Raw genomic sequence first — 26,355 nt, 5'->3', positions numbered from 1 at the left:
ACGGGTTTAGGATGTCCAAACAAATTATTCTTAAAATTCCATTAATTAAAGTGAATCAAAACACTGGTGGTTAAAGTAAATCCTAAATTGTCATGTTCGACTTGAAAAACCAAATGTAGTAGTTAATACTAGTAAAAGCTGACAAGTAAAATTTATAAACTGTGTTGCTAACTGGTAGGCTATTTTATATAATGTATAAATGAAATCAGGTAAACACCTAACAAAACAGTATTTTTATTTTAGACAAACAATGATCTAAATTTATTTATTTTTTCTAACTGCAACAATCTGACTCACAGACTTTGTTTAGTCTTTATGTATATTTTTTATAAAAAAAAAATTTAATATAATTTAATATAATGACCTGCTCTAACTTGACAAAACATTGGTGACAGCTAAATACTTTCCTATAATAATAATTAAACATGGGAGACAATAAACTTGAAAGATTCCTTTTACTGACAGAGAAAAATCAATATACAAAATTTTTTTTTTTTAAACTTGTTCCTCATTGAGTACACAAAAATCATCGTCTTAAAAAACGAGCTTAAATCTATACAAAACCACAGGAGTTGCACATCAGAGACACACACGTGGAGGTAGGACAATCTTCAACAAAACAAGTGATTTTATACTATAATAAAGTATAATATTTTGTTGGCACCATAGCTTCCATTTATATGTTCAAATACTGAACACATTGTAGATATATGTCCTTAGAAACTGCCAGTCCATTCTGTTTCCACCACTGATCCATCACATTATTTATGTTAGTCAGATGAAGTCAATAATTATGTGCAAACGGCATCCTGCTTGTGGAACTGTCTGCTGTGCCAGTAGTCTGGGTTGTCAAATGAAGTGTTTTGCGCCTCCACTCCCGCACACACTTTTATGTAGGATCTGAGACCAGTCTTTTGTGACTCCTCTCCCATAACCGGTCTTCCCTTTACCTGAAAGTTCTGATAATCAGCCTGATCTCTGTCCTCAGAGCCAGCTCTTCCAGAAGCCTCCATGTCCACATATTCACTACGCCGTGTAGTGAGATCAGAATCCTCGTTCTCCTTGTTCTCTCTTGCACATACATTTTGGTAAATCACTTCTCTTCTGTCACTCTCCACTTCATCTGGACTGCTCGGGGGACTGTTTTGCTGCGTTATGTCTATACGTATGTCCATGTATTCATACTCGACCACCTCTTCTTGTGGCAGTGGCTCTGTTGGTGGCTCTTCCTCTACAGGGCTGCTCTCAGACTGGTTCTCAGCAGTACATGTTACTGTTCCAACCAGGCTGTATTCACCAGCAGCAGCAGACTCCACACTGGACCCTTCAGGCGAACTAGCACCCTTATCTGACTGTTCAGTTTGTGTTGAGTCAGTATCTCTCTTCTGTGGTAAAATGCTGTATGTGTAGGGAGAAGCAGAGGAGGATGGGTTGCACAGTGCTGATGAACCGTTGTCTGTGGGTGAAGCAGAAAGCCGAGTGGGCCGTTTGTTCATTAGCTCATACTCTTGTACATCAGTTTTTGGTGGCGGAAGAGCACTCTTGGAGTTTCTGGATGCCCTACCATGAAGAACACTGCTTCTAGAACCTAAATGAAAATATATGTCTCATAAAAATGGCATACATTTGAGTTTCAATAATGACTAAACCGAAACTGTGAGTCCAGTGTTGGTTTACCTCTTTCTGAGGGCAACACGTATCCATAATGGTCCTCGTCTACACCTTCCTGACCTGAAGAAAACGGATCTGAGGCCACAGACACACCGGTGGACATGTAGGCACTGTCCATACGGCTGCGGCCTCTACGAAGGCTACCTGTTTGAGAAGAAATTTCAATGTCCACCATGGTTTCTCTGCCCTCTGAACACTCTGACTCTGTCCTCACTGAGCCCATCTTTCTCCTCTGGGCTCTCCTCTGTGTGGGAACAATACAAATAGATTACTTCATATTCATATATTATTTATATACATATACAAATAGGAAGGTTTGATTCCTCTGAGAAGTATGGTTTGGTTCAATACAGCATGGTATGCAACGTTGTGGTGCTCTTGTGAGTGGAAGACACGGACGAGAAGAAATTGTTGGGTAAAGTTGTTATTTTTGTTTACTTTGGACAAAAAAAGTATTCTCGTAGCTTCTTAACATTACAGTTGAACCACTGATGTCACTTGGACTTTTTTAACAATGTCCTTACTACATTTCTGGGCCTTGAACGTGTCAGTTATATTGTGTCTATGGAGGGTCAGAAAGCTCTCGGATTTCATCAAAAAATCTTGATTTGTGTTCCAAAGATAAACGAAGCTCTTATGGGTTTGGAACAACATGAGGGTGAGTAATTAATGACATAATTTAAAATGTTTTGGGTGTCCTATCCAATTAATCCACAAAATTAATTAGTTAAGTAATGTTATATGTCAATAAAAACAAGCAGCTTTGTCATTTTTTACAATGGAATTCCCGGAAATTCCTTTGAATCAAAAAGGTTGAAACCACTGCTTAATGCAAAGTCAGTATTTTCAATATCAATTATTTTGCTCCACTATGGTAATATAATGCATAATAAATCAAAAATATTTCATAATAAGTAATAAAAAACCTATTATTTAATGTTGCTTTCACTTACACAGTATAAAGTCTTTAAACAAACATATAAAGCTGACATTAGATTTGAACAGGGTTTCTTGTAAATATAAGGGGGTCCTTGGCAACAAAAAGTTTGAAACCCCTGATAAAATGCATGTTCATACTGTAATATAATTAAAAAACTTGAAGTTATTAAAGAAAGCTGACCTGTCTATGGTCTTCTCCGGGGGTCATGGGGAGATAGCCTATCGGTGGTGTGTGTTCTGTGATGCCCTGAAGAGAGAGAAAAATGATTTCAATTCAATGCTGTTCTTTTGAATTTAGGGCCATCAAAGAAACCTGAAAGAAATCAGGGATCATGTGACTCTGAAGCAGAGATGGGACCAAGTCACACATGTGCAAGTCTCAAGTAAGTCTCAAGTCCTAACCTTCAAGTCTCAAGTAAGTCCCAAGTATTTTTTTCTTGGGCAAGTCAAGTCAAGTCAAGTCACAAGCTATGTCAAGTCAAGTCCAAGTCAAGTCACCTTAATATTGTTATTTTATCTGCAGAATCTGATCTTAATAAAGTTAAAAGACAAGATATAAGTAACTGTCAGTAAATTAAAATAATTTAAATGTAAATACTCATGTTCAGTAAAATACATCATGGAATCAAACAAAATTGTAAGTTCCTAAAATTATTTATTTTTCACTTCTGCCAACAGTGTTTGAAATGTTTTACATTTTCAACATTGAGTCCATAAAACTAAACATCCAACAGACTCCTCTCTGAACACCTCTCTCTCTCTCTCTCTCTCTCTCTCTCTCAACACAGTTTACATACAACATTAAACTGTTACATTTCTCCTCTCTCTCTCTCTCTCTCTCTCTCTCACACACACACTCTCTCTCTCTCAGAGTATAGAATATAAATATGACGTATTTTCAGTTGTTTCATACTTTTTTGTTATGTACAGTACAGACCAAAAGTTTGGACACACCTTCTCATTCAAAGAGTTTTCTTGATTTTCATGACTACTGACTATTGTAGAGTCACACTGAAGGCATCAAAACTATGAATTAACACATGTGGAATTATATATGGAATTATATACATAACAAACAAGTGTGAAACAACCGAAAATATGTAATATTCTTGGTTCTTCAAAGTAGCCACCTTTAGCTTTGATTACTGCTTTGCACACTCTTGGCATTCTCTTGATGAGCTTCAAGAGGAAGTCACATGAAATGGTCTTCAACAGTCTTGAAAGAGTTCCCTGAGAGATGCTTAGCACTTGTCGGCCCTTTTGCCTTCTGTCTGCGGTCCAGCTCACCCCTAAACTATCTCGATTGGGTTCAGGTCCGGTGACTGTGGAGGCCAGGTCATCTGGCACAGCACCCCATCACTCTCATCTTGCTCAAATAGCACTTGATGCCTTCAGTGTGACTCTACAATAGTCAATAGTCATGAAAATCAAGAAAACTCTTTGAATGAGAAGGTGTGTCCAAACTTTTGGTCTGTACTGTACATAACAAAAAAGTATGAAACAACTGAAAATATGTCATATTTATATTCTGTACTGTGTATATATATATATATATATATATATATATATATATATATATATATATGTATGTAATATGCACTTGTCATGACTGGGTAATCGCGGCAGCTACATTTGTTTTTCTGATCAATTGTTTTGCTCTATGAGAAAGACAAGGTAACAAAATATTCGGGGCTTATGCCCCCTTAGCCCAACCCTAGCGCCGCCCCTGGAATGCGTTTTTTTGACGGCCTGCTAGCGGATCATTGGGGGCTGTTCACATCACGTATTTTGTGCGCGCAAGTTCGTTATTTCCAATGTAGGCGCGCGGTATGCGCGCTTATAATGGAAGCAACGCGCTCAACATCTAAACTTTTCAGAATGCCGCAAGCGCACCGCAGGTCATGTGACAATAACTAACCAATCAGCTTCATCCTTTCTCGTATCAACGTTGAAAGCTCAGCTAAGATGAAGGAACAGCTGTTCATAGCTGTATATGGATTGCCATTTTAAAATGAATTTAGTAGCAGAGCTACTGCGAGCGATTTTTAGTGCTGCAAATCCATTTATCCTTTGCTGAAATTTCCGCGTTTTCATTGAGAGAGAGCGTGTCATGGATGCTTAGCAACGACAGACGCCCCAGGAGCACTTCTGCCCGAGCGCTTTGGAAAGAAGGAGAAAGCGGCGCGACTAGCGTTTTCCACGCGTTTTTAGGCGCGAACTATTGAAGACAAAAGCGATGACCCTCGGTACCTCTCAGGCTGACATGTCGATGTGATGTGATATCTGATCTAAGTGGGCGTGGTGTGTGTAAGGTAGAGAGGACATGACTGATGATAGTGTCCTGATCCAGTCACGACGCTATTCTCAGCCTGCGCTCCAGCTGAGTAATCAACTTTATTTTAAAAAATAATTTATATATTTTATATTCAAACTGAAAACATGATGTAATTAACACTCAAGTCATTCAAGTCATCGTGTCTCAAGTCAAGTCAAGTCCCGAGTCTTTAACTTCCAAGTCCGAGTCAAGTCTCAAGTCCTAAAAATAGCGACTCGAGTCGACTCGAGTCCAAGTCACCAAGTCACAAGTCCCCATGTCTGCTCTGAAGACTGGAGTCATGACTGATGAAAATTAAGCTAGCAATCACAGGAATTTTAAAATACAATAAAATAAAAATGTATTTTCAATTGTAATAATATTTCATAATTCTACTGTTTTTACCGCATTGAATCAATTCAGCCTTGGTAAGTATAAGAGACTTCTTTCAAAAATCTCACTGAGCCCAAACTGAGTGTAAACATGAAAAAGATGTTTGTTGAAGTGTATTGCAGACTTGTTACCTTGTAGGAGGACATACGGAGGCGAGAATGACTTCTAGAAGGTGACATCTGGAGTGGAGGAGTATCAAACCCATCCTGCAATACCTCATCATCATCATCATCGGCCTCTAAATGACAGCTTTTAACATATCGTTGGTGGCTTTCATCTGCACCAACGCAATTCTGAGGATGCTACATCAGAAACAGAATTCAATGTTAAAATCAATCACAAACCTGCTTCCTAGTGAACATTTTCAAATCAAATCTTGTTTTCTTACTTTCACCACAAGGTATCGTGGTGGATCTCTTGCCATTTTCGTAAATTCACTGGCGAGCTCTTTAAATGTAGGCCTTACATTCTCATCAATCATCCAGCCTGAGGATAGAGGGGTTACAATTGTGTTTATAAAGATTTTCAGTGCTCTAACAGCGCTTAAAATCATTAAATCATTCTATCATCTGCCTTACACTTGACCATGACCATGTAGACATCTATGGTGCAGATCTGAGGTTGAGCCAGTCGCTCTCCTTTCTCCAGTAGACCTGGCACATCATGAGGATGCATGGATGCATATGGCTCGGCTCCATATGACATCATCTCCCATACAGTCACCCCTGGAAGAAGCAAGACTTCAAACAAACTGAACAAAACCAAACACCTGATATTCAACAGCACCGAGACTCACCGTAGCTCCACACATCACTCTGATGAGTGTATCTTCTGAAGAGGATGCTCTCTAATGCCATCCATTTGATTGGAATCTGAAAAACAGACCATATTAAAACATCAACACATCATACACATTTTTATTATTCATATTTTGTATTAACAGCTTACATTAATTTCATATATTTTTATACACTACTGTTGAAAGGCTACATTTAGCAATAATGCATTAAATGGATCAAAAGTAAATATTTGCAAATAAATGCTGCTCTTTTGAACTTTTTATTCCTCAAAGTGTCATAAGTTTCCACAAAACATTAAGCAACAAAACAGCGTTCAACATTGAAAACAATAAAAATGCTACAAATCAGCATATTAGAATGATTTCTGAAAGATCATGTGTGACTGTAGACTGAAGTAATGGTTATTTTGCCATCACAAATTGCATTTTTAAAATATATTATAAAATAAAAAAAAGTTGGAATTTTGTATAAACTGTAATCATGTTAAATTATTACTGCTTCACTGTTTTTAAATGCAGCCTTGGTGAGCATAAATGGAAAAAAAAACCCTAAACTTAACACCAGTGTTTCAGAAGTTGTATCTGTAAATTACCTTTTGTTCACTGTACACATATTTCTTATCATCTGGATACAGCAGGTCTACCACCCCAAAGTCTGAGATCTGTACCATGTAGTCACTCTTGAGCAGCACGTTGCGTGCAGCGAGGTTCCTATGGGCTATGCAGTGCTCCTCAAGATAATACATTCCCTAAAGATTCATACAGATGTTGTGTATAAACATTATGCACCGACACGTTTTGAAAAACATGCTATTTCTCATCTTCAGTCATCTCACCTTTGCAATCTGCACACACCAGTTGAGCAGACGCTGGGGATCCAGGCGGTCTTTGTGTTGGCGAAGGTGTTGCAGTAAGGATCCTTGAGGACTGAGCTGGGTGACTAGCTGCAGACTTGTTCCCGGACAGATCCCAAGGAGACGCACTATATACGGGTGATCTAGGCTTCCCATCGCAAGCATGTGCTGTGGACAGGTGAAAAATAAATATGAAAGCATGAAGGAACATATGTATTAATGTACATTATTGCAAGCTATTGTCTCACATCAGTAATCTCTGTGAAGGTCTGCCGGCCGCTGCGGTCCTCGATGCTCTTTACTGCCACAGGGATTTTTACAGAGTCTCCTTCAGGAATCCAAAAGCCCTGAGGATAAAGTCACTTAAGCTTGATCACAGTTCCGGTAACTCAGTTTAAGATTGATTCGAGGAAAAGCAAACTTAATGTAAGTCGTTCCAACCTTATTCACAGTGCCGAAGACTCCATGGCCCAGAAGTTTGCCCTTTCGCAGCTCTTGTGGTTTTAGGATGCGAGCATGCACTTTTGTGCCCTTCTCTCCTGGATCCAGCGGCTCCATGCTCTGTGTGAGGACAGCAGGAAATCCATCATGTGATATTTATTCAGTTGCTCAATATTAATACAATACAATGTTAATCTAGACTAGCTTTGCTGTATGTACAAAAATTTGGGGTCGATCTTTTTATGCTTTTGAAAGACTTTCATGCTCACCAAGGCTACATTTATCTGCTTAAAAATACAGTACAAACAGTAATACTGTAAAATATTATTACAACTAAATGTTTTGTATTTGAATATATTTTTGAATAAAATGTATTCCTGTGATGCCAAAGCCAAATTTACAGCAGCTATTACTTCAGTCTTCAGTGTCACATGATCCTTCAGAAATCATTGTAATGTGAAGATTTGTTGTACAGGAAACATTTTATGATCAATGTTGAAATCAGTTATGCTGCCTAATATCTTTATGAAAACATTGATTTACATACTACATTGTCTTCAGGATTTATTGACTAATAGAAAGTTTAAATGAACAGAATTAATTTGAAACAATAACATTTCGTTTTTACTTATTTACTTTTACCTCGCTTTTGATCAATTTCATATGTTTTTCTTAATACAAGTATTGGTAAACCTTACAATAAGTTCTCATTTGTTAACAATGATTAACACGTTAACTAACAAGCTCTAACAATGAACTATGAATTTTAAAGCATGTTACAGAAGCATGTATTTATAAAAAAAAAATCTGAGCTATTGTATAGATTGTAAATATAGATTTTAAAATACATGCTACCTTTGTTTAACTTTCATGTAGGTTAAGTAAGTGCTTTCTTTTGTATTTAAGCAGAAGAAATGGCTCACCTCACCACTCTCCAGGTACCTTCGCAGTGCTCTTTTGCGGCGGATGTTCAGGCCTCTGTGATACAGAAAACCAAGCGCAAACATTGCCAGGAGCACGATGATGCCAGCAAACACAGCAACTGATATACCTGCGATCTGAGAACTATGAGGAAGATGTGTGGTTAACAAAAACATGGTTGATGTTTACATCTGACGTTTGTACTTTCTGATTGTAACCAGAAGAGGGCGCTACTAACCTGTTCACAAGTCTGTTGAACTCAAAACAGCTTGTGAGTGCTGGGCCTGAGCATCTGGTGAGGGAACAAAATAACCACAAATGAAGTTTTTTCATTTCATCCACAATTTTCCCAGAATGAACAATTGGAACTGACACCTGTAGAGCACATTAGTTTTAGCCTGACTCACCCTGTGGTGCAGTTGAGGTGACAGAGCTTACAATGACCTTCTGCATTTGGATATTTAAAAATGGTCTGACCCTTTTCCCCATTCACTCCATTAGGACAAGTAGAAACACAGTGAGGGCCATCCATCAGGTTCAAACATGCTACACACTGATCAGCTCCCTGAAGCACAAAAAAAGACTAACTTATATAAGTTATTTATTAGTAGAACAAATATTCCTGTAACCAAGCACCTGTGCTAAGACAAACAGTTCGCATGAATTTCTTTTATTAAGTCACTGTTGTCACAAAAGTGATGTATTGCACAATGAACAGTTCTGAATCAAAGAGCCTGCAAAGCCTGTCTGGCAGGTTACTGTAATCAACCGAACATGCAGACATTACACAGAGAGTGTGTGGGATGGAATTTTCTTTTACCGTAAAATTGTTTTGGTCACATCATTATAATAACACCCTCTAGCACTATCATATACAATAAGAAAGATGTGAGAGGTTGATTCAAAGTATGTCAGATAGGCACAGGCAAAACCAAACCACATGAACAGCAGATCTAAGCCGGGAAAAATCTAAGCTAGTTTTCATGTTCTCTAAAATCGAACTAAAAGAGGATATGCAGACTGTGTTATTTTATAGACTACAAAAGCTAGGATATGACTTGTGCACAGAAACAGAAACTTGTATCTGAACGTTCAAGTTGCTTCATGCCTAAAATGGATGAACAGACTGATAGATGAAATCTATAAAGATGAGAGAGGGAGAAAGCTATGGAGCCCCAAATGTGGATGAAATAATCAGAATCAATTATCAAAACTTATAAATAAACAAATGAGTCACAAGTTCATTGCATTTTATTTTAAGTGCCACATCTGCACCAGTGTTATTTTAGTATTATTTATATACTATAAGTATTTAACAGTCATATGTTGAATTCATATATATATATATATATATATATATATATATATATATATATATATATATATATATATATATATATTTATTTTTATTTTTTTCAAATTCTTCATTTTGATTTATTTTTAGTTATTTTGCTATTCAGTGTATTTAGCTTTATTTTTTATTTCAGTTTCAATACAACATAAATTTGTAATATTGGCAAAACAAAAAGACATTTTATTTATATTTTATATTTGATATATCTAATATTTATATTTTATGTCAGTTTTATTTAATTCAATCAAATTAACAACAATATCAACACTGAAATGTTCCCACTGTGGACAGCTAGGCTAAGTAAAAGTGTTGCATACTTCTCCTCTGCATGTCGGTTTTCCATTTTGGGGTAAACACTCAGGGTGACAAGCAAGGCACTCTCCATTTGATGCTGCAAACTCCCGTGGCTCTCTGTGGACACACACAGCCCTTCAGACACTGTCCCAGCTTTTAATAAACTTACAATAAATCTACCAAGCACACTGACCCAGAGTAGAGGTTGCAGTGAGATACACAGGTGCCATGCCGACTGTGGTTCCTGCACGACAAACACTGCCCAGGCCCCGGGCCCCAACATCCTGCGTCTGAGCACAGTGGGTCACACACATGGCCCTCTTCCTCTGTTTACATGAAAACAGACATGCAGAACTGTTTGTGTACAGGTCAAAATAATAACATGCATATGTGAAAGAAGTAGCATGCATTCTAAACTTTATTTACCACACTTGATCTGGGGTTTGTTCTCCTTGATGTCATTATCACAGTTACTGGTGATAATCTGGGTCCAGTTAATGGTGTAATGGTAGCACAGGTTTTTATTTTGAGTGATGTACACACAGCCATCACTGATTTCACGCAAAGAGTGCAGTCCCAGAGACGTGAGGGAGGGAATCTTCATCACCAACAAAGAGAAGGGCCTGATGGAGAGGATCAAATGAATGAGAAATTGGATCGAAAAAGGGAGAACGAATGAAGGAAGAGACAGACCCACAGTGATTTCCCTTTAGAATTTACCGGTATATATAAGCACCCGTGCCAGATTACAAAACGAAACCAGATGAACCATTCGTGACCCTGAGTATGTGCTCATGCATGCCCCTCTTATCCCCACGGAAACATTTCACAACTCTCTTATTCAAAAGTAATACTTTCGTCATTACTTGGAACCCACAGCCGAAAAAAAGACAGTGTTTGTGCATTGAGAGACTGAGAGAGAGCAGTACAGGAATACCGGTTTTCAGACGGTTAGTTTTGTGGTTTGCAGGGAGTACATACCTCTTGCGGCTGTGGGACAGACATAAGCGCATGTGGAGAGTGAGGGGGGTAACATACAAAACAAGGGGAACACAAAAAAACAATGGTGAGATGCACACACAGTGTTAATCACTGAAGGATTAAAAAGCATTAAAACACTTAGTGGAGAGACAAGCATATTAAAGATTAAATAAACATGGGTTGTGATTGGGATACGAGAGAGGCACAAATTAATGGCTGATGTGCAACTGCATGAATGCACGTGCACACACACACACACACACACACGCACGCATGCATGCATGCACGCAAGCACGCACGCACGCACACACACACACACACACATAATTCAAAAGTACAGTGACAACCAGTGAATGATATTAAAATCAAAACAGAACACTAAAAACTAAAATCAATCTTTTTATTTTATTTATTTATTTTAGGCATGCAAATTATAATTTACATGAAAAAAATATATATTTATTTTGACACTTTCAGTAAGCATAAGATAGTGGTAAAAGGAGTGTTTACAATTAGCTAATGGGTGTAAACAATTAAATATTCAATACTGTCTGATATACCTGTATAAAGTACCATTTAAAAGTTGAGGATGATTAAGAATAAGAAATTCAAACTTTTTATCAGGGATGTATTAAATTATTTAAAAGAATGAAATGATCAAGTGACAGTGTTTATTTTTACAAGATTCCTCAATAAATGCTATTCTGAACAATTAAAAAAAGAAAGACAAAAACTCTGGAGACTGGAGTAATGGTGCTGAAAATCAGCTTTGCATAACAGGAATAAATAACATTGTTAAATGTATTATTAACGTGTATCTACTTGTCATCAGCCTGCCCAGGGACTACAGGTGGAAATTAGAATTGTGCTACAACCTGGTATAATGCATCTCTCCTTTTTAAGGGTAATGTATATTTTACAGTGTCCCTGTTCAGATAAATAAAGTAAAAAACAGAATATATATTAAGATATTTCACAACATAACCCTTTTAACTATATTTTTCTTAAATGTGCAGTCTTGGTGAGCACAAGAAACTTCTTTCAAATACATAAAAATAAAATTGACCCAAAATGTTATGTGCATCAATATTGAACAATATGTAAAGAAAAAAAACAAGTAAAGTAGAAAAAACTAAAAACTATATAACAATATATAATATAGAACAAAAGAACAAATATAGAACAATATATATAATGTTTGGAATAAGAATAATGCAGTATATAAATTTTAATGGCCAGTATAATTCACCCATATGAATGTGAATTCTATGTGTGGCAAAAGGTAAATACTGGACCCTGCAAACACACATAAATCACATATTCTCACACACAACTACACACTCAGGCTTACTTGAGTAGAGACCTTCCTTGAATGGTAGTGAGACTGGAGAAAACAGACAGATCGCTGAGTTCATCAGGCCAAGACTGAATGTCCAGAGTGCCTACAAATCACACACACACACACACACACACACCTTTGAATCCAACATAACACAAAATGGCGTAACAGAAATTAAATCAACAAGAACACAAACAGAGAACAATCAGTTTAAGCGTAAAATAAAGTAGCATACCAGTAATTTCACTGACAGTGTTAAACACTTTGAGTTTTTCAGGCTCCAGAGGGGGGATGTTATGATAGACGTCTCTGCAGAATAAGAAAAGTGTGGATATTAGCATAAACAATTTCAGTAATGGACTCCCTGTGGTCGCTCATCAATCAGCTCTGTTTATTCAGCAGTTAATAATATGAAATGAATCTAAGCTGAGAAAAAGTCTGTGAATCACATGTAAAGGCCTACTTAAACATTTCGATGACATTGCAGGGCAAAGGTCTGGAATATAGCACAGACTGTTTATGGCACAGTGTTGTTAAGGGCTGAAAAGGAGCTTATAAAAGGAGTGTGTTTATGTTTGTGTCTTACCCTTTGATACCTAAGATCAGAAAATGTAGACTTCCTTGGATCTTGGTGCAGTTGATAAAGCTGTCTATGTTACTGGAGTCCACTGTCTGTCTATGACTGGCTCCCGTTCCTTCACATACTATACAGAAAAAGAGAAAAATCTGAGGGGCCATCTGACACCAAATGAACTGTATCTTATTCAAGACTCATACGCATACACTGCATTCAGTTGCTGTGGTCCAGTAAATTAAATAATGGTTAGATGTACACTTTACCTTTGGGGCACAGGCCATTGCAAGTTTCACACTGCTTAATGCCATTTTTATCTATTTCTCTTTTACCAGGAGGGCAACTGCTCACACATGCACTGCCATCCACAATAAAGTGACCTGAAGAAAAAAAGAGGAATAGGTACTCTGAGATACAGAATACTTGGTATCTCTGATTTGATGTTGATCAAGACTAGCAATCATAGATTGTGGTTTAAAACCATGTATTATGTTGCAATTGCTAAAAATGGCACTAGTAATCTCTCCTGTGTTTTATTTACTCTGCTACGCCAACGCAGGTGGTGTTTGGCGAGCGTTAATTGTGGACTCTCCAGCCACAAATTTAATCAAAAAGAACAACACAGTGAGGGGAGTGGTGTAGCACCATTCAAATCTGGCGTTTTCATGTTTACCAAGTTGTTCATGGTCTTCCATGGATACGTCAGTGCAGTTCTGATGCACCGTCAATGAGGCATAGAATTCAAATCTCTCACTGAATGCTCCCAGAGTTCATTCACAGTTCATTTACAATAATTTACTAACCTATACATCATTTCCAGAAGGTTTCACACCAGCTATCTTTAGATCTTAGCAATCCTAGATCTTTATCGACCAAAGCCACGATTTCCTCAGAAACGGGTTATTCATTTGCCAGCTCAAGCTTTAGTAAAACTCTCCTCTGTGGTAAACTGAGTACCGTCGCTCGAATCTTACCAGGACATTTGGGTACGCAGATGGAACCGTACTGATACATGGCTTCAGAGTTGGGCTCCAGCTGAAAGGTCTGTCGGTTGTACACCAGAGGCCAAGGGCAGTGAGGAACGCAGGCGCCCGAGTGATTTACATGTAGACAAGCCTGTTGGGAGAGTACCAGAGTCAAAAGCTTGAGAAAAGTTTGCTATAATGCTTTGTTTTGTTTTCAGTGTAATTATCCCTTACAATAGATGTGGCAGATCTTGAGCAATTAGAGTATAATGGCAATGGTGCTAGTACTCACAAAGCAGTCTGTGTCTCTTGGTCCAATGCAGCCTCCAGCACACTCTGTGTGGCAGCACTCATTAGGGTTGGTCCCGAAACAGTGGCTATGACACTGAGGCGCGCACACTGTTTTTGTCACTGAAACACAGACAAAACACCTTCATATTATTCTGTTTAACAGTAGGACAGTTCATAAGGGACAAATGACTCGAGATAAACTATCAAGAGCATATTTGTGTTTGCAATCTGGAGAGCGTCAAAAGCTTTCTATTTACATCATGTTTTTTTTTCAGCATTCAGTAGTGTAGCCAATGACAGACTGTTGAACACAACTGCCAATCAGAGGCATTAAAGTTACAATCTACTCACCACTCAAAACACCAGGGGCCGGTTGCACCAGCTAGACGTAAAAAAGCTGGGTGTAAGTTCTACGCTGGGCTTTGCAACGTCCAGCTTTACGATAAATATGTACACCTGTTGCACCTGTTGACTAGCCTTACGAAAGAAAAATATATTTACCAATATATTTCTTAAAATATAATGTGATATATTGTAATATATTATTTTCCTTTTTTTATTTTCTAATATTTAATATATTTGAATACATTTAATAATATATTGATGATACATATATTATATAATATATTGCAAAATATACAAATGATTGCCGCTTTTAATATATTGCAATATATTGGAAAAATGTAAATATATATAAGAATATATGCCTAATATATTACATGATATTTTCCAATATATTGCAATATATTTTTGTTTAATAAGGGTATAACTACTAATGTAGAACTGAATTGCTTAAGACATCATAACAAGTGAAGCCACACACCATGATTTCACTGAGTAAACATTTCCTAAGAAGTCCGCGTTGTTAAATCTGAAGTCTCTTCTCTCTAGAGTTTTTTTTTTTTTATAGCTGACTATCAAGTTTATGAACAATGAATGTCTTTCCTTTTGTGTTTTACTGTCGTCTTTCTGTGGCTGAAAAAAACCCATCACGTTTATAGTTTGTATTTTGTGAAAATATTTGAAAGCAAAATTTGAAAGCTGACCATTTATTTCTGATGAAAAGCAACAAAGCACAAAACTTGTTGCAATTATTGGATGACAGGCACGCTACAAATAACGAATGGAAGTAAAGACTTGAAATATTTCCAAGCATTTACACTGTCCAAGATCTCAAATGGTTCAGATTTTTTTAATAATCCCAGTTCATATATAATGTTTTACTGCATAATTATTAGGCTACAGGATGTACAGAAAAATATTTTGTATTCGATTACTGTCGGCAGTGTGGTAGGCTACATCGAGCTTCGCGATTAATATCTCTTATCCTGCCCGAAAAGACAAGACCATAAGCATTAAAGTTCGTCTGCAGTAAGAATTAACTAACAGACGTGAATCCTGAAAACATATAATGTCCGCACAAATCATGACTTTTCACTTTACACCTACCTCTGACTAGGCTTAAGACTTAGTCTCAGACATAGCACTACGCCGAGATGGTGCTACTGGTATAAATTCTATGCACGACTTAAAGTGCATTTTACGTCCAGCCTAGTCTTTACGACCGGGTCTACGTCCAGCTGGTGCAACCGGCCCCAGAGCTTTTGTCTATTGCTGAGTTTGCAAGCTTGCGAATCCTTTTATTATAATTAAGCTTCCTGATATCATGACTAAGATGAGGGACAGCTTTTTAGTGATTATAAAGGGTTGCTCTTTTTTGCATTCTAACTTTTCTAACTAATATATTAATCCGTTCAGTATTTGTATAACACTTTTGTTTTTTGGCCACATATTGTATAGTACACACCGCAAGTTTTGACATCTGCATATTTATGTGATTTATATTTTATGAACATTTCAGTGCATTGAGGCTAGAGCACACTCACTTAAATCTGAAGCACACTCAGAATTTAATTCTGGATAAAACTGTGTTTGAGCAGTTATCATTGTCAGTAGTTCATATTTAGGTGATTGCATGGAGTTTTATGTGGCAGGAATCAAGTTGGAAACATTTGTAGTATATTTGATAATTTCCTCTGTGGAAATCTATATACAGTAAACATGAATGCATCCGAGCTTCATCGGATACTCCTTGCATCTGTTGATTTCTTCTAATGTGTGAATTATTTGGTTTTATTTAGTCGAAAACTCTGGTTTCAACAGCTCTGATAAGTAATAAACAACCTGATATGTGACTGGCCAGTATTAACCTTTTTTGTCTGTTACACATTTATAAACATTTACACGTTTATTTATTTTAAAGTCTATGTGTTTCTGTTCATGAAGCAAACTCATCGAGTGTATCATTGCTTGTAGAAAAAGACTTGAAAAACGACCTAAAGACCTAGACCTAGTTTAACACTGAGTGATGATGTGTGGTTGGGAGGCGGTGGGGGGTGGGGGGTGTAGGGGTTGTGATTGTTACGGAGGTTGGGCACCCGCCAACACAAACACAACCTGGCGCCTATGAGACTGTGATTAAAAAAATAAATAAAATAAAAACTGTGCAAAATATCACACAAAATGCACTATTCAAAAGTTTGGGGTCAGTAAGATTTTTCTTTTTTTAAGAAATTAGCGAATTTGGAAAGAAACTGAAAACTGAATGTCGGTCGCTCACATTTCTGGCACTGATCTTTACGTGGACCCCAGCAGAAATCTCCACATGCAGAATCACAGGATCCTGTGAAACACACAGAGTGGTCAATGATCAAAATAAATGAAATCACAGGCATAATTCTCTCAAGAGTAAAGATTTTGACATCGGTACCAGACCCTCATTTGTTTCTGACCCCTGACTGTCTAATTTTATCTAATTTTGTCCTTTTGTATCAAAACAATTTTTAAACAGTGACATCAATGGCATTTAACAACATTGGTTCTTGAACATATTCAAGTGACTGTTCCACACATGCACACAAAAAAGATTTGGTTGGCAGCAAAAGCCTTGTATATTATAATATCAACATATTATAGCACCATTGCGCTTTGAGTGTCCCTTTCAGAAATAGTGTTTTATCCAAATTAAGACAAAATGCCAAAGAAATGTATCTTTAAATTTTTTTTACAAGGCATCAGAAAGCTTTTAGGCACTTTTTTTTCTATCAAATCATCTACTTTCATATCTAGTAAATGACAGCTCATATGTTCTTCCTCACACCTCCAATTGTGTTTTACAGAAGAAAGACAACAATATGAGAATGGGATGACATGGGGTTAAGTAAATGACAAAAACAGTTTCTGTACATAAATATTACACACACATACTGTATCTCACACTCTCAATCAATAACCACCCAATCAAGGTGTGAATGCACAAACCTCTTCTTCCATTGCTCTGGATCTGGATGGGAGCATCACTATGTCTGACAATGTCCCGCCAGTTGATCCACGGAGCATAACTGAGATTCCTGTTCTGGACAATCTGTACTCCTCCTTCCAAGATCTCTGCGGACCCAATGAAGGAAGTCTGATTCATTTCAGCCAGAACATGTTATGTATAGAGGTGGAACAAACACCTGTTTGCACTTGTGCTCGTCTAAATTGTCTATTAACTGCACTACATCAAGTGTGAAGAGTAATTATAAGTTTCATTTTACTGTCAAGACAGAAATAAAGAGGTGCTGTTCTTATTATTGTAAAAGTAAGACACTGCTTGCTCAGCTAACACAGAAGACATAAAATGTGTGTCCCTTTCTAACATCTCAGATGAGTCTGAACAAGTCAACTGATGTGACCTACAAAACACAGAGACACACTACTGCCAAGCTCAAGCTCTTCTGAGGGCCTGTCTGTGTAGTATTCTGCTCTATTGAGTGACATGGGTGTGCCAGTGCTACTCTATGCAAATGTTCCAGATTCCTAAACACTCCATCACATTTTCGCAAACCACTGATGTCAAATCAAGCTGTCACATTCTTTTGTCTTAAGAAGGTACAAGACATGGGTCAAAAATGCTTCACAGAAAGGAATGATACACAAGTATAAAAAAAATCCCTCTTCCTCTCCCTCCAATTTGGACAAATGACTCATTTTTATACTCAAATGTGACATCTGTTTGACTCTTTTAGCACATTTCCCTCACTAAGAGTTTAGTACAATCTCATCTCACCTGTGAGGTTGGAGAGGCCCAGCTCTTCCAGGCCACTGTTACTCTCAAAATTAGTGAAGACAGAAAGAGCCCATTCCTTCTCATACAGGCTGATGCCACGAATCACTCTTAGTTGGTCCAGCGGCAACCTGCTGAACTGGTTCACAGCAATGAGGATGTAACCTGTGACCTCTCGGATACTCTAAAAGAGAAGAATAAGATCAGAATTTTATCTAATGGCCAAATCAACCTTTATATATATATATATGTGTGTGTAAAAAAATATTCTCTTACTCCAAGAAAGGAGAAGTCGAGGTCACTCTCCATATGTGTGATCTCAAGATTGCCCATGACGATCTCACATCCGGTGTAGCGCTCCTTCAGGTTGTTGTAGTGTTGTGCAGGCGTGCCTGTGGAGCTCAGAGCATTCTTGGTGCCTGTGCAAACTGGTGGGGAAAGAAAATAATTAGATCTAACTATGCTATATATGTGTTTGTTGATCATTTGAATAGCAATTTACTGTCACAACTCATATTGTCTTTTATAAAGAAATAATACTTTTATTCAGCTAGGATGCATTGGGATAATTCAACCTAAAATGAAAATGACCCTGAAATTTACTCACCCTCGACTCATCCTAAATATATACGACTTTCTTCTTTAAAAAAAAAAAAAAAGTCATGGCTCTTCCAAGGATTTTAATGGCAGTAAATGGGGTTTAAGATTTTTTGACTCCTTCCATCATAACAAGTGCCTGACATGGCTCAAAATCGCTGGGTTTGTGTAAGAATAATATTCATATTTAAAACTTTATAGCTGTCATACATGTGTTCATATGTGTGTTTTTAATTCGTGACTGGTGTTTTGTTTCTCTCTCTCCTCTGTGCTACCGCGTTCATCACCGTGTTCACATACATCCTATAGGTCATCCACTGGAATGCCACTTTCTCGCGAACTTAAGTATGAATATGGATTTTTTTTTTTTTTTTTTTTTTACAAAAATGCATTGATTCACTCCAGAAGGGTTTACTAACCCCCCAGAGCCATGTGGAGTAATTTTAATGATGAAATTATGGACGAAGAACATATACACCTAGGATGGCTTGAGGGTGAGTAAATCATGGGGTCATTTTTATTTTTAGGTGAACCATCCCTTAAAGTTGATTAAAAGTGACAGTAAAGATATTTATAATGTTACAAAAGATTTAAATAATTGCTGTTCTTTTGATTAATAAAAAGTACTGAAATAAACGTATCACAATTTCTATATTAAGCAGCACAACCACTTTCAAAAATAAATGTTTTTTTTTTTTAAATCAGCATAGTAGAATGATTTCTGAAGTACCATGTGACACTGAAGACTGGAGTAATAGCTGCTGAAAATGAAACTTTGCCATCACAGGAATACAACTTTTTTTTTTTATAGTTATTAAATTGTAATAATATTTCACAATAATTATATATTGATATTTGACTGTATCAAATATATGCATCTTTGGTCAGTATAAAAGACTTCCTTCAAAAACATTTACAAATCTTACCAACCACAAAATTTTTATCAGTGTATTATTAGTGTATTACAGAGAATAATTTCAGCCCTTCCAGTTTAATACTGTGTGTTTTAAACATTACTGTCATGGTGCTACTCAGTTGCCTGCATGACTTCTAAGTTCAAGTGTATTAATTGTACATGTATTAACCATTTACAAACCAACAGCCAAATAAAATATTCTATAGTATTCATCATATGCTATCCATGTAGACATATTAAGTAGTTAGTAACCCAGAATTCGTCTTTGTGATAACCCATTTAATATAGGCTGAAACCATCTTGTAAATAGCACAATTGTATGAGACTGTTCTTGCAAGATGCAGAAGTAACCTCTGTACACAAATATAGCCCTTTTGAAGTGGCCACTTCCACACAAGGCACCCACTCACAGTGCACACAAAGACTTCATGCAGTGGCCATAACACAAGGTCATTAACATAATGAAGGCAAGGTCAGAGGTCGCCAAGAAGCTGCAGGTCAGCATGTAGTACAAGACAACTGAAAGTCCCCAAACAGACTTAAAAAGAGAAGAAAATAATAGTGGGAAACAGCTTCAGACAGAGATGGAATCCAGGGTCATTTGCCCGAGGTGACAGAGAGACATGACAACTGTTAGAAAAGACTCTCTCTCTTGCTCTCTCTCCCTTCACCCCACCTAGAAAATACACAAGGGTCTCCATGACTTTAGGCCGTAACTCTTGAGTGTACTGTACTGCAGTGCATCTGCAGAGAGGCAATACAGAGGACTGTTCACCATGAGCACTTTACTTAACTGACAGTACATGCAATATAATATAATTATCTTCTTTGGTGTGAACGGGTCTTGAAGGAACACTCCACTTTAAAAAAAAATAGAATAAATGAATCCATTCAGTCGATCTCCGGGTCTGGCGGTAGCACTTTTAGCTTAGCTTAGCATAGATCATGAATTTTCAGGCACTGCGTAATACAACTGCGCCTGCTGCACTAGTGGTACAGCAGCAAAGTTCCTTGATTTTATGCCGGAACGAAAGTATAGTTCCTAGACATATCGATCTAGAAAATCACAACATTTCATTTTCCATTGGTCTTAGTACACAATGCAACTACAGAACAGTTAAGTTTAAAATATGAAAAATATAGAAACTCTTTGAAACTCATTTTTAAATGAGATGCTAATCTTGAATCCAATGAGATTCAATGATCTATGCTAAGCTAAGCTAATAGTGCTACCGCAAGACCCAGAGATCAGCTGAATGGAACGGTAAAACTCAAGTGTTTAACTCTAGGAGAGCTGGAGAGTGAGCCTATTTAAAAAAAGTGGAGTGTTTTATTTTATAGGACAGCTTTTCTAACAGTCCCATAATGTTAAATGAAAACAACATTGTTTTTGAGTGTTAGGAAAATGTTCATAATAACCCCCCCCCCCCCCTAATTTATTTTTCTAAACGTTTTTTTTTTAGTTGAATTATGATTCAGTGAGATTTCTCGGAATCTGAGTCAAATCTGTCCATCACAACACAGATCACAGTTTTACTCTGAAAAAAAATAACAACCCTTATAGGTGGGACGAGCCAGCCACAAATATGTCAATGGGGCGTGAGTTTAACTTGGAATATTCCTTTAAGAACATAGAAGGACTTGAAAATGACATTGTAAAACAAACACAGCAAGTTCTGGCTGGTGAACCTGCATACATTCGCATTCAATAAACCCATCCATCAAAGCGTTGCTATAGAATATTAATTGTGTGCAAAGAACGCTCAAGAAGAACAAAACAAAACAAAAATATCTTTAAATGTTGGGAGCTGGAAACTGCTGCAGTCAGGGTTTTTTTTTTTTTCAGGCGTATTTTTGCGAGGGGTTAAACCGTATATTCCTGAGACTGGCAGTGTGTAGTGCTCAGCTGCATGTGTGGTGCCTAAGGCTGTATCTGGCTATGAGATCTACAGAGGCATTATTAATGAACAAAGCACAGTATTGTCACTTAGCTATAAATGTGTGGCTCTGTTAATGTGTAGCTGTGATTGACAGGGGTTCTGTGTGTGTCTGTGTGCAGGGCTGAGAACATGCAATCAGACAATCGGATGAGTGTGAGTGTAGTACTCTATCAAGAGGAGGGGGAGTCCAGAGAAGGGGACATAAGGACATAATCTAAGAGTGGCTGCTGTCCACTACACTGCTCTATTCTATTTGTTACTGCATCCCCAAATGTGTACAACTACACCACTGAGTGACTTTACAACTACAGCAGTCAAACACACCCGCCTGCCCTTCCTAAAGTCTCAGGAATGAGGCTGGAGGGGACGACTTATATTAGCATGTGTTCTGGGAATGCATACAAGGAAGTGGTGTAACATGGGTTTCTGTTACATATCCTGCATGTTTAGATGGATGCACTTTGTAAACATCTTAAATGGTGTTATATCTTTTATATCTTTATCTCAATTTTTTGCAATGTAAGTTGTTACATACTGGCTCAAGTGTTTTTATCAGTTGAGTTTTAATGTTATCTTGTACAATTTATTGGACCTGTTTGTTATTGAACAATAAAGGTGACTTTTGATTGGTAGCAATTGATACTGGATATTTATTGACCGATATTAGACTTTAAATTGTAGATTCTCTTTTCTGCATGTTCTTACATTTTAGTTGGTCTTAAGTGCTATCTTAATTCACATAATGCATTCCAAAAACCTGCATACTGTACACTTTTTTTCCTTTCTGGGTCAGGTACAACATCAGAAAATTGAGATTACTCTGGAAAATATTTATTTTGCATGCAAATATGTTCAGCTTCAGATAAAAAAAAGATTCATTTTTCATGCTGCAGTGGTTCATCAATAAACATGTATATTCATGAATCATGTTTATTCATGTTTACCTAAAAATATCAGTCACGAAAAGTGTGCGCAAGATATTGGAAAAAGCTTAAATAGATACTCATATGTATGTACTCAAAATTTATAGAAAAAATAAAAAAACAAAAGTCTGCATGATATCATGATGTGTATATGATATGTACAGTTTATTCCAGGGTCAGAACTCTTTTCTTCTCTTTCTCTCTATTTTTTCTAATCTAAAAAAAGCAATGTGCATTTTTATAGTTATGGACCATCTGCAAAGTTAAGTTCCTTTTCTAAAAACTGTAAAAATTCATACAAAATATAAATAAAATAAATATCTTCCAGGTCAAAAAATAAAAAACAAAAACAAACCTGCATTACAGCAACATTACAGCAGATTTTTTTTTCACTCACTCTTTCACTTTTTTTATTTAACTCTTTGAGAACACTTTTTCATAAAGAGTGTTTTCAAAGACTTTCCACCTCTTTTTTGTCCTTACATTCTTTTGACAGATGTCAAAAGCAATAGTTATCCATACTTCATACTGTAAAATATAATATTGTGGTCCCTAAAGTCTCTTAAGCATCACAACATGGATTCAATTATATTCTATAGACAAATCAGTTGAAGTTTTTAATACTGAATAACTGAATAGTTATTGTACTTGCCAGAATTTTAATCAGTGCATCCCTATTATCTATCCAAAATGACGAAATGAAATCTGAGAAACAACCTTACACAAAACTAAGGCTATGCATACATGCACGTGTAAAGGTGTACACACCCACATGACTTGCATACATATTTGCTATTACATCAGGTATTGTCTAGATAGCATATGCATGTTCAGTAACCTAACCCTAACCCTCACAGGAAATTTTGTGCATTTTTACTTTCTCAAAAAAAAAAAAAAAAAATATATATATATAAAAAAAAAAACTCATTCTGTATGATTTATAAGCATTTAGAAAAATGGGGACATGGGTTATGTCCTCATAAGTCACCCTGTCCTTGTAATACCTTTGTTATACCCATATCATTATACAAAGTTGTGTCCTGATATGTCACAAAAACAAGAGCACACACACACACACACACAGATACATGATGTCTGGATGCTAATGATGTATGGAGTCCTGTTCATTCACACAAGTAATCTTAAGTCAACAGTACCATAGATAGAGAGCAGAGGCCTCTGTGAAACATACAAAAGAATCCAGCAGTGCACAATGATTATAGCTCAATGAGCATTAATAGCAAAGTCAGGGCGGGGACTGAACATGTATGACAGGCAGAACAAGAGACACAAAAAGGGTGAATGGAAGAATCCATGAGGGAAAGCAAAGATAGATTAGCAGACACATGCAGAAAGACATGAAAATAGTACTAGTGTCAAACTGAAATAAGAGCCGGCATGAGACAAAAAAAAATACAATCTCCAAAACACACATCCACACCTATTCACGTCAATTTCTGCAAGTACAGACTGATACGAATCAGAGGCCATCAGGTTTGGCGGTTAGTGGGACGTATGCATAGTTTCTGTCTTAAATGAAATGATGCATTGGACTTTTAAAACAAAGAGGTATATATACACTCCTACAGGATCTTAATATTTGATATTGCACCATCAGGAGAGCTTTTATTGGGTCGGTGCAGATGCCAACCATTCAAAATCTCCCCTTCACCGGATGGAAAGAGTGATTACATTATTAACTTCCAGTCCTTCCTATCAAACCTCTTGTATGCTTAAAAGAGGCTGAACTTTGGAGCCATGGTTGTAAAGGAGTTATTAAAGAGCAGTTTATGATATGGCACTTCAGTCCCACACCTTATTTTGTACAGCTCAGTGACGTAATGTGATTGGCGGCAAAAGTAAGAGAATGGGATTGGCCATCTCTGGAATCATAAAGCTAATGTGCTGTGGAGAAAGAACTACTGAGAAAAAAAAGAGCTATTTCCCCTCAAGCTGTTTAAGTAGAAGCTGGTTTAATTATTTCAATAGTGTCAATATATCAAGTCAACATGACTCACAAAAGCTTGCTGTAAAGGCACAGAAGCCGTTCCCTTAATTAATGTTCAAGCATGCATTTTCCTATTATTATTATTATTATTATTATTATTATTATTACAGTTCACAAGAGCTTGCTGTAAAGGCACAGAAACCATTCTCTTAATTAATGTTTAAGCTCATCCCACTGACACATGCATCTCAAATTCTCAATTATGTCCTGAACACTTTTAAAATAAAAGTTCTTTATTGCCAGTGACAGTTTGAGAGCAAAAAAACAAAAAAACGTTAACATCCATGGATAGTTTCCTTTGCACAAAAGGTACTTTTTGAATGGAAAATGCAGAAAAGATAGTTTTTTGGGGAACCCAATATTGTTCTTCTAAACACTTTTTAGACCATTTAAAGAGCCCATTTTAAAAAGCGTAGGGTCAGTTGTGGTCAGATGATGTCTAGAAAGTTCAAGGTGGGTTATTGACGTGATCCTGGACCACAAAACCAGTCATAAGGGTCAGTTTTTTGAAACTGAGATTTATACATCAACTGAATGCCAAATAAATTAGCTTTGATGTTTGTTAGGAAAATAGAGAATAATATTTGGCCAAGATACAACTACTTAAAAATCTGTAATCTAAGGGTGCAAAAGGGTTCTTATCAATGCATATTATTAATAAAAAATTCAGTATTGATATATTTATGGTGTGAAATTTACAATATACATCTACATAGAACATGATTTTTTTTCTTATATCCGAATGATTTTTGCCATTAAAGGAAAATTGATAATATTGACCCATACAATGTATTGTTGGATATTGCTACAAATATACCCATGCATGCTACTTGTGACATCCAGACAGATTCACATATCAAGAAGTGACAGCGGTGTGACATGCTAAACATCTTCAAGCGAAACATTATAGGCCTATATGCCAGTTCTATACACAGGTGTGACAGGTACAGTCCAGATTCCAACCTATTAACTAGTTTATAGGTGGAACAACGAATTACATTTAATTAGGTGGAAAGGAGCTTAACCCAGGGGGTAGTCTATTAAGGAGCATACACCATGAAGGAAAAACAAATCAAATAACCCGTTAATTTTTTTGTAATTTACATGATGAATTAGGCGAGACGATAGTAATTAACATACGCGTTTCTCAGAACGCCATTAACAATAATATGTATAATCTAAACAAAATTCCAACACTTTTTTACCTTCTTGTGTTTGTGAAGTTCCAGGATGAGGTGCACAGAGAAACACGAGCGCGCTGAGCGCGAGCACCTGCTGTCTCATCTCGTCTCGTGAGTGAAGGATCGCCTCGAGCCCTCAGACATACCGCGGAAACACGGACACCAAGCGCTCCTTCTCTAGGAAGATGGACAGCCCGTGGATGATATTCCGGTGAGAGTAGTTTTTTTTTTTTTACTATAAAATATCCATGAAATTCTTCTATAAATATTCCTCGACTGCTCTCCCTGTTGAATAATCTCTGTTCCCTGTCACATAATCAACACATCAATCTGATCAAAAAGTTCCGGTTTTCGATAGCACATTTGCCATTGGATTTTCCCACTTAGTCAACGGACAATAAACAATTTACCAAGCTAAAACAAGATTAGAAGAGTGAGAGGGAAAGTTGGAGGTATGACGCAGGCTCACCACTCCCTCAGTGCACACTTGTGATGTTCACATTTGGATTGGCTCGATATTTACCAATCACTGCATGAACACTGCGCTCCTCC

At 36.9% G+C, this 26,355-nt stretch overlaps 1 protein-coding gene across 2 annotated transcripts; it reads right to left on the bottom strand.

Moving 5' to 3' along the window:
- Positions 1-443: 443 nt before the first annotated feature.
- LOC113068944 (receptor tyrosine-protein kinase erbB-3-like) lies at positions 444-26,355 on the bottom strand. Of its 2 annotated transcripts, XM_026241904.1 has the most exons (29): positions 25,828-26,352; positions 18,515-18,666; positions 18,242-18,422; positions 17,452-17,577; positions 16,751-16,813; positions 14,132-14,250; positions 13,849-13,990; positions 13,141-13,254; positions 12,887-13,004; positions 12,536-12,609; positions 12,313-12,403; positions 10,962-10,970; positions 10,407-10,603; positions 10,174-10,306; positions 10,004-10,097; positions 8,740-8,897; positions 8,571-8,624; positions 8,335-8,476; positions 7,412-7,531; positions 7,219-7,317; positions 6,953-7,138; positions 6,710-6,865; positions 6,114-6,189; positions 5,896-6,042; positions 5,706-5,803; positions 5,449-5,619; positions 2,792-2,857; positions 1,678-1,915; positions 444-1,588 (listed from the first exon to the last, which is right to left on the bottom strand). In XM_026241904.1, exons 1-29 carry the CDS (start codon positions 25,904-25,906, stop codon positions 792-794), a joined length of 4,200 nt encoding a protein of 1,399 aa, XP_026097689.1. In that variant the 5' UTR covers positions 25,907-26,352; the 3' UTR covers positions 444-791. The 2 variants fall into 2 exon arrangements, with proteins under 2 accessions (XP_026097689.1, XP_026097690.1); XM_026241905.1 differs by lacking the exon at positions 10,962-10,970 and having other exon boundaries at positions 25,828-26,355.

The sequence above is a fragment of the Carassius auratus genome, unplaced genomic scaffold (assembly GCF_003368295.1).
Source record: "Carassius auratus strain Wakin unplaced genomic scaffold, ASM336829v1 scaf_tig00000254, whole genome shotgun sequence".
Classification (NCBI taxonomy): domain Eukaryota; kingdom Metazoa; phylum Chordata; class Actinopteri; order Cypriniformes; family Cyprinidae; genus Carassius; species Carassius auratus.
This window is presented reverse-complemented; position numbering and strand designations above follow the sequence as displayed.

Excerpts from the sequence above, each read along its gene's own strand:
- LOC113068944 (XM_026241904.1), bottom strand. The coding sequence starts at position 25,906 with ATGAGACAGCAGGTGCTCGCGCTCAGCGCGCTCGTGTTTCTCTGTGCA. Across the intron at positions 14,251-16,750 it reads TAAAGATCAGTGCCAGAAAT|TGACAAAAACAGTGTGCGCG; the intron begins GTGAGCGACCGA and ends TCTGTGTTTCAG. Across the intron at positions 8,898-10,003 it reads AACCGACATGCAGAGGAGAA|GGAGCTGATCAGTGTGTAGC; the intron begins GTATGCAACACT and ends TTTGTGCTTCAG.